This window comes from Pinus tabuliformis, chromosome 6 (assembly GCF_031772625.1).
Source record: "Pinus tabuliformis cultivar Carrire ecotype Pingquan chromosome 6, CPIR1, whole genome shotgun sequence".
Classification (NCBI taxonomy): Eukaryota; Viridiplantae; Streptophyta; class Pinopsida; order Pinales; family Pinaceae; genus Pinus; species Pinus tabuliformis.
Window position 1 is genome coordinate 1663835793 of NC_142292.1, and position 9669 is coordinate 1663845461.

Below are 9669 nucleotides of genomic sequence, written 5' to 3' on the forward strand. Positions count from 1 at the left end.
TGTCACACCTATTAGTTTTTTCATTTTCTCATATCGATCATATGAAAAGGGCACTTGAAATAATAGACCATTCAAATATTTAACTTGAGCTATTATAATAAACATGATACCTTGTCTCTGTTGCTCTCCAATATTAATAGTATTTTTTTCTGAAGTCAATCATTGTGACTTATGCAATGTTAAACCCCAAATATTTTTCAATGGTAATTATCTTCTATTACCATATTTGAATGCAAAGTGATTAACAATGTTAAATGATGGAAAATGGGAACAATAAGAATGTATCCAAATATAAATAGTTTATAGTTTCAAGAATCAAGCATTTTGGGTATATGAGCATTTTATTTAGGATGAAAATTCAAGTATTGAATTTATGGTTGAATTACTGTAACACAAAAGACAGTGCACGTCATGAATAATTTTTATGTGCTGACATTGAGAGAGAGTGTATATATTTTGGGGGTGATAAGGAGAGATAAGGGGAGATAGAGATATACATGGGGGTAGAAGAGAGAGTAAAAGACATGGACGGAGGAAAAGATATAGATATGGAGAAATAAGTGTTAGAGAGAGAGAGAGAGAAGTGGACGAGAGAGAGGGGGAGGGAAAAAGGGAAGGAGAGAGAGAGAGAGAGATAGATAGATATGGAGTGAGAGTTTGTATGTTTGGGGGATGAGATAAAGAGAATAATAAGGAGAGATAATGGGAGATAGAGATATATATGAAGGGGGAAGAGATGTGCTTACACTGAAATCAATGCACACCGTTAATCTAATTACTTTGAAATTTATGTACATCATATATCTAGTTGAATCAAATTAGAAATCAACATCCACACTGAAATTAATGCATCTAGTGCAAAAAATCAAATAGGATTAGAAATCAACATCTACATTGAAATCAATGCATCTAGTACAAGAAATCAAATAGTATTAGAAATCAATATCTACACTGAAACCAATGTATTTAGTCTGAGCAATCAAATAGGAGTAGAAATCAACATCTACATTGAAATCAATACATCTAGTGCAAGGTATTAAATACAATTAGAAACCGACATCTACACTGAAATCAATGTGTATAGTGTAAGGTATTAAATAGGATTACAAATCAACATCCAGACTAAAATCAATGAATCTAGTGCAAGTGATCAAATATGATTAGAAATCAATATCTACACTAAAACCATTGCATCTAGTGCAAGAAATAAAATAGGAGTATAAATCAACATCTACACTAAAATCATTGCATCTAGTGTAAGGTATTAAATAAGATTAAAAATCAACATCTACACTGAAATCAATACATTTAGTGCAAGCGATCAAATAATATTATAAATCAACAACTACACTAAAATCAATACATCTATTTTAGTGAAAAACTAAAATATTCATGACTTTCTAAATCTAACTTCTATGTATGTATTTGTCTCTATGTGTCTCTTTATTCTTCCCTTTCTCCACCTTCCATTCTATGTCTATCTCCCTCACTCTATCCTTATCTCTCTCCCCCTCTCTCTCCCCCCGTCTCTCTCTCTCCACCTCTCCCTCTGTTTCTCTATCTTTCTCTTCTCCCCTCTCTCCCCGTTCCATCTGTATCTATACCTCCCTCTATCTCTCTTTATGTGTCTCTCTATCTTAGACCCATAAACACTTGGCATGCTCTCTCTCTCTCTCTCTCTCGCTATATATATATATATATATATATATATATATATATATATATATAGATATAGATATATCTCTTCCTCCCTCCCTCTCTTTGTCTCTCTTGTATTCCCTCTCGTCCCCTCCATCTATAGCTCTCTCTCTCTCTCTCTCTCTCTCTCTCTCTCTCTCTCTCTCTCTATCTCTATCCTCTCCTTTTTCTTTCTCTTCCCTCCTCTCCTCTCTCCCTAATTCCATCTTCATATCTCCCTTGTCACTCCCTCTCTCCCCACCTCTATCTCTCAATGTCATTTTTATTCCCTCCCTCTTTTTCCCCTCCAAATCCAACTCTCTCCCTCCCTCTCTCCTCCTCTCTCCCTTCCTTCCTTTCTCTCCTTATCTCTCCCACGTCTATGTCTCTCTCCACAGCTCTATTCCCCCTCCATATCACTCTCTCTATTAAATATGATCCCATTGTATTCTATTTAAGAAAGTATCTAAAATAATAATAATAAAAGAAAAACATAATTTGTTGTAAAATATTAAACCTACATTTGTCAAAGAAAATACAATAATAAAAAACTTAAAAGAATCATGTAGTATCTTTCCTCTATCATTGTTAGTCACTTTTTTTTCTCTCTTTGCTTGGATCCTTGGTTAAGATGCATCTATCCTGGTTCTTTATAATATTATTATATTATATAAATTTCACATATGTATATAGAAAAGTATTCTCATTTTTAATTTATTAAAACTTCGATTTTATCTGTAATGGAATATTTTTAGTAGTCATGAGAATGGAGGGTTTATTTATACCTCAAAAGTAATTATAACATTTTTCCTTTTAGATTTAATTAAAAAATATTATAAAATTAAACTAAAATAAAGTATTTTTGAAATATTTTGATTTTGAAATAAGTTATGGTTTTTGGGCATGTGGTTTTTATAAGCCATGGCATTGGCCCATGGTATTGTAATAGAATAATTAAAATCCTAGATCCATAACATAATAACCAATGCATACATGACCCATTGTATTAATAAATCATGTTATTAGCCCATAGTATTATGATTTTCTTCTCTCCTCTCCCTCTCTCCCTCACACTCTCTATCTTTCTCTTATGGGTATTGGCCCATGATATTTTAAAAAAACCTATTTAGAAGTTAATAATATCCATGGTAAATATTCATGATTAAAAATCTTGTTATATTGTGAATATAAATTTTTTATGGGATTATTAATTAAATTTAAACATGGTTATGGAATCATTATTTTAATTTATATGGTAAAATAGTTGTTAATTTATGAGTAATATTTATATATTATATATTTTAATATGATATGTATATTTAATAATAATAATAAATTACAATATAAAAACATTTGAATTTAAAAAATATATAACATCTCACATCTCAAGCCTACACATCTACCCTATACACATCTAACATCTTACATCTAAAGCCCACACATCTACCCTATATTGGGCAAATAGTAATTGTTATGTACTTCTATATCTAGTTGTCTAGTTTCTCTCGTTCATATAGGATAGTTTAATTCTAGGGGATGATATGATATTTTGATATACATATTATTATACCTATCACAGGCATGGTATAATGCATTTGACTACCTATTAGGGAAGTCCTGGTTACCGGGTGCAAGCCCCGGAAGTGATGATTGATGCTATGTGATTCGTTCTCCACATTTCACTAGTTTCAATCCCACTTCTTCACCCCTGTGAGCATCACCCGATGCAATGAGTGCTAAGTGAACTATTCAAAAATCATGAGAAATTAGTCAGTTACGACTACCTCTCATGGAAATGGTCATACGTTTGAATGACTTACTTAACGCAGTTGAATCCCAAAAATGATATCTAATATAATGCACTGCGTAAATCCCCCATACTTAAATTCAAAAAGAGTCAAGGGATCTCTACTTGAATGGTTCATGAGGCACAATACTTGCTAAGGTTTTGCAAATGGGGTAGCAAGCTAAGTGGGCTTGATTGTGGGGAAAAACTCCACAGTTAAGTGCGCTTGAGCCAGAGGAGTTCTGGGATGGGTGACCTCTTGGGAAGTCCTGGTTACCGGGTGCAAGCCCCGGAAGTGATGATTGATGCTATGTGATTCGTTCTCCACATTTCACTAGTTTCAATCCCACTTCTTCACCCCTGTGAGCATCACCCGATGCAATGAGTGCTAAGTGAACTATTCAAAAATCATGAGAAATTAGTCAGTTACGACTACCTCTCATGGAAATGGTCATACGTTTGAATGACTTACTTAACGCAGTTGAATCCCAAAAATGATATCTAGTTTGTCTTTGACAAAAAGAAAAATTGTAGTTTATCTATAGTTTAACCTTAGGAAATCAATTTTTATTATTTTTTATTATTATTTAAATTTATTTATTTGTAAATTGATTGGTTGAGTTCTTATGAGATTTTTAATAAATTCTTAATTTAATAGTTGCTAATTTTTGTTTTTAGTTTTATTTCCTTTTTATTTAATTTTATGATTTATTTATTTAACTTTTTTATTTTTAGAAGTAAAAGGAAATAAGAAATCTTATGATTTTTTAAAAAACTTTTTGTAAAAAAAATCTATAAAAAAATCAATAATAATCCTGTTATTTATTTATTTATTTTTAGAAGTAAAAGGAAATAAGAAAGCCTATGATTTTTTAAACAACTTTTTGTAAGAAAAACCTAAAAAAAATTAATAATAATCGTGATTTTATAAATGATTTGTGATCTAATCAATTTTATTAGAAAAATCTTAATCTTTAATTTTCTATTAAAACATAATATATAAAATCCATATCAATATAAAATAAAATTATATAAAATAAAATAATCCATTCAATGGTAGATGTGAAATTTTAATATTAGAATCATATATATATATATATATATATATATTCTAATTATCACCGTTTCTTTTCTTTTTGGGTTATTGTCTCTTTCTCTTCCTTTCCTTTTCATTCGATTAAAGTAATTCCACATATTCTTTATTCACATGCCTTATTAAATTCAAATATCTTTTATTTATCTTAGCCCAATTGCATTTGATTATCTTATTACATTATATTTTCTTTATAGTTTACTGTATAATAATTTATTTTTAAAGTATGAATATATAAAGATTGTATCGGAAGATTTTTATTAATTTTAATTTTAATAATAAAATAATAAAATAATTTTTTAATTGTTAAAATGGTATAAGTTAAGTGTTTTGAGATTTTTAAATATATTGAATAGATTTATTTAAATAATAATGATTTTAATTCAAAATTAAAATATAAATTATTCAATAAACATTGTTACTAATTTTATTTTTTTTAAATACTATTACTGTTTTTTTAAATGATAGAGAATTAATAAATTTAGAATCTCAACAAAATTGATAAAAATTTTGATTTTTGTTCCATTTCTATTAATTAGGATAATGAGCACAAAACAAACTCACCTAAATTTCCATAATTTCAACCCCAATGGATATATTATTTTTCCAAAAAAATTGGGTCAACTATATTGTTTTAGTAAAAAATTGATTTCCTAACTTAAACCTATCACTAAATAAAGTTATATAATTTCATAATACTTTCACCTTTCAACAATCCAAGTTTCAATTTCCTTATATTTAAAATGAGCGACAAGTACTAGTTACTACTTAACACTTGTTTTATATTAAAATATTATTTTTTTCTTCATGAAATATTTAGTTTTAAATATTTATAAATGTAAATCAATCTATCAAAATTATAAGAATTTAGAAAATTTTCATTCTTCAATATAAAAAATGAAATAATAAAGTTATTTTATTTTATTTTTAATATTTTATAAATGAAAAATAATGTCAAATATGCTTAACACTATCAAATAAATCTGATTTTCGGGAGAAAAATTAATTAGCTTTATTTCTGGAATAATATAATCAAATTAACGGAGTTTCTATAATGCGACTTTTTGGAGATTCTGGTGACGGAATCCGGCGGGAAAAATTGAGGTTAAATCTTGATTTGTATTATTTAAAATGGTTTTTTAATTGCATATTTGGATTCAGCACCTGAAAAACCCTTAGGGCACTTTGATTGTGCAGAAACTAGCTATCAACCGGAAAAACTCACCAGAAAAACTTCCAAAAAGTCGCATTATAGACAACTGCCAAATTAACTATTAACTATATATTATTTGTAGTATAATTAATTGTATCCCAAGGAAAATTATATCAAAAAATAAAATGAGAGATTCCTGTAACACTTTTGTAAAATATGAGTTTTCCATTTACGCTTTCAAAAGTAGAAGAACCCAATTATATTTTGAAGATGATGAATGATTACACTGGTAAAACTCTTTGCAAATCTATTCTAAACACCAAACTAATACCCACATTTATTTATTTTTAAATATTTATATTTCTCTTGTGTTTATTTTTGTTTTTTTTTTAATATTCGAAGTTTACACTTTGAAAATTCTAACAGCTAAGTATGTTCAGACACATAATCCATATAAAAAGTGACAGAGTTTTGTAAATAGATATTTCTGCCTATTTTCTTATTTATTCAACTCATGGATCATAACTCACCCTCATCTTGAGATCACCTTAATAATGAACTCACTTCGAAGTATTCTGAAATATATTTCAAAAATGTTTGAACATTAGTGTTTTTGTTTTTTTTTCCTTTCTCAAAATAAAAGGATCCATGTTTTTAATCTCGTAAGAACGATCACCTTGACTGAATGAAAATCTTACAATATTATAAAAGCACGTACTAGATCAGTCATCACAGCTGAGTATTTTAACAAAATGTTGAGTCACAAAGTCCAGCCAAAGCAGTAACAACTGTCGAGTACTGCAATCTTAAAAAAAAAATTACAACATTAACACAAAATATTGAGTCACAAAGTCCAACTAAAGCAGTGACAACTTTCGAGTACTGTAATTTCTCCTATTTATTAAATTATGATTCGACCAAGAATCTCCTAATGGGACGGTGACCAATAACCACGCGAGTGTTTGGCCACTGTTTCAAGTCCACCTCGGTCCGGACGAAGGGGAAACAACTCCAACGTTTGACTTGCTTGGGAATCATTGACACGGGTACCCAAATCCTCCTGACCCACTACATTCCGTTCCCCGTCTGCCAGATCTACAATCTACATATAACAAAAAGACTGGTTAGAGTGTAGATAGTTACGAAGTATCAGCAACCAAACAAATATTTTAACGTTTATGAAATTAAAAATAGTTAATAAAATTACTTAATATTTGTATAAATAGTTTATGGAATCACTTAATATTTATATTTACCTTAAAAGGAGAAGTGTTGTTTCGTGTCACTTTAATAATGGAGAGTGCAGTATCCTTTGAAGCTGAAAGTTTATAGAAAAAAATTAAAATAAAACAAGAAAAGAAATAAAACAATTTATAAATTAGTTAAGATCTGTGTAATAAAGATAATTTTAATTTCATATTTAAAATTATCATAATATGTATAATATATTATTTAAGTTCGCGTTTCTAGCCAACAAATGTAATCTTGAAAATAAACAACTTGCTGACTCTAAACATCAATAACATATTATAGTAAATCCAGTTATATATACCTATCATATCACATACCTTGTCCACAGCGGAATAATCCTGATGCCCTCTTCACTTGCTGTCTCTCTTCGCCTGTGAAGTTCCTGCGTTGATGTCTCTCTCTGGCATTAAAGTTCTGAAACCAATAAAATACATTCTTACCTTCTACGTTCCCATACTTCTTCAGATCCACAGTAATCCTCTCTATTTCTTCGGCTTTGGGAGTGCGGAGGCCGCTTCTGTAAATATATTCTAGGATGGTCCTTTGTTCAGTAGTTGGCTTCCATTTTGCAGTTACACTTCTTGGCATATTCTTCTCTTCATCTGCACATAACAAATCACAGCAAAACATAATCACAGCAAAACATAAGAAAGCCACCATATGCTCACATTTTTTATTACCACATTACAAATCACAGTAGTGGTAAAAACTCACAGTATCTTCACAATTTCTATAGCTAGCCTGGAAATATATTAATCTAACCAATTTCTATAACTAATATAAAACTATAATAACTTAAGTATATCTTAAATCTATATATCTAGATCATTATTTTATCAACATTAGAGCTAACTCCTACTTAGACTCTACGTAACTCTGAGAAAAACAAAAACTTATACCAGTAATATTCCTATCCATTTTTTCCCTTGCTTGTTTCCGGTCCTTTCTATATTTGCTCTCTAACAACAATAAGATATGAGCTGAGAATGAAGCCCAAACGAACATTTATATAAAGTTTTAGGCCTGTCGGCAGAAAATGGACCATAAGAATTAAAAAAGTAATAACGTTACAGCTCATTGGATCGTTTCAATAATAATAATGCATGGGGTTGATTTAATAGCATTCCGAGGTTAATATCTTGGTACTCTAATGGTTAACGTGTTAATATAGGGAGTCGGGTAAAGATCCAAATTTGTACTGAGTATAAATTAATGAGATGAGTAGATTGCATTAATAAGGCCAAGGGAGATACAGAGGACGCGTGGAATCAATTGGCCAGCTTTATGATTTTTGACGTAGCATTTTGAGATTAATATCTTAGTGCTTTAAAGTTGAGGTGTTAATATACGCATTTGAATTTGTGCAGACAGGGTGGTTTCATTAAGAATACAAGAGAGCTCAGGAGCACAGAATGCAGAGTATTGATGTAATGGAATTTCGAGGTTAATAGCTTAGTACTCCGAAGTTAAAGTGTTGGTAATGGATTTGAATTAGGGTCCAAACTTCGACTGAGTAGATATATGAGTAAGAGAAATTAATGAAATGGGTAGATTGCATTAATAAGGTTATAAGAAAGATATGGAATTTCGAGGTTAATATCTTAGTACTCCGAAGTTATGGTGTGGGTAATGGATTTGAGCTGGTGTCCCAACTTCGACTGAGTAAGAGAAATTAATGAAAGGGGTAGATTGCATTAATAAGGTAATAAGAAAGATGAGGAAGGAGTACCAGTAATGAAATGGGTAGATTGCATTAATAAGGATATAAGAAATTTAAGGAAGGAGTACTAGTAAAATGAATTGGTAAGGAAAATTTCAAAGTGTAATGAAATGGGTAGATTGCATTAATAAAGTTATAAGAAATTTAAGGAAGAAATATTAGTAAAATGAACTGGTAAAGAAAATTTAGAAGTATTTAATATTTGTAAGTGAGTTAATTTTAAAAAAATTATATTTTCCAAAAAATTATTAATTTATAAATTTAAATATTTTTTATAAAAATACCATCAAATTTTTTACAATTAAATAATAATAAAATTCCCAAAATTTTTATATAAACATTCGTCGTTAAAAAAGTTTGTAAATACAAACATTATAATTGTAGATTTTCTCTTGTTAAAGGTTGGTCTTAGCATTTCGAGATTAATATCTCAGTGTTTTAAAATTTCGAGATGTTAATATATGCATTTAAGTCTGTGAAGATACGGTCGTTTCCATAAGAATATTTTTTATAAAAATACCATCAAATCCTTTACAATTACCCAATAATAAGATTCCCAAATTTTCTATATAAACTTCCATCCTTAGAAGAGTTTGTAAATACAAACTTTATAATTGTAGATTTTCTCTCGTTAAAGGTTGGTCTTAGCATTTCGAGGTTAATATCTCAGTGTTTTAAAATTTCAAGATGTTAATATATGCATTTTAGTCTGTGAAGATAGGGTCGTTTCCATAAGAATACAACGGATAGAAGGAGCACAGAATGCATGGCTGATTTAATAGATTTTCGAGGTTAATATCTTTAGTACCCCAAGGTTAAGGTGTTATGTAAGGATTTGAATAAAGATCCAAACTCGTACTGTGGGTAGACCAGAAAGAGAAATAAAGAAGATGAGTAAATTGCATTAATAGGATTACAATCAAGTAAAGAGTACGTGCAGAATGAATTGGCAGGCTTTATGACTGTTGACTTTCTTTCTTTTGGTTTAG

At 29.5% G+C, this 9669-nt stretch overlaps 1 protein-coding gene across 1 annotated transcript; it reads right to left on the reverse strand.

The window, feature by feature from the left end:
- Nucleotides 1-6566: 6566 nt before the first annotated feature.
- LOC149265340 (WUSCHEL-related homeobox 4-like) lies at nt 6567-7552 on the reverse strand. The gene is made up of 3 exons (XM_089392705.1): nt 7278-7552; nt 6966-7027; nt 6567-6811 (listed from the first exon to the last, which is right to left on the reverse strand). Exons 1-3 carry the CDS (start codon nt 7546-7548, stop codon nt 6638-6640), a joined length of 507 nt encoding a protein of 168 aa, XP_089248831.1. The 5' UTR covers nt 7549-7552; the 3' UTR covers nt 6567-6637.
- Nucleotides 7553-9669: the final 2117 nt, after the last annotated feature.

Coding starts and splice junctions, on each gene's coding strand:
- LOC149265340 (XM_089392705.1), bottom strand. CDS start 7,548: ATGCCAAGAAGTGTAACTGCAAAATGGAAGCCAACTACTGAACAAAGG. Junction 7,028..7,277: donor ATTATTCCGCTGTGGACAAG/GTATGTGATATG, acceptor ATAAACTTTCAG/CTTCAAAGGATACTGCACTC. Junction 6,812..6,965: donor ACAACACTTCTCCTTTTAAG/GTAAATATAAAT, acceptor TGTTATATGTAG/ATTGTAGATCTGGCAGACGG.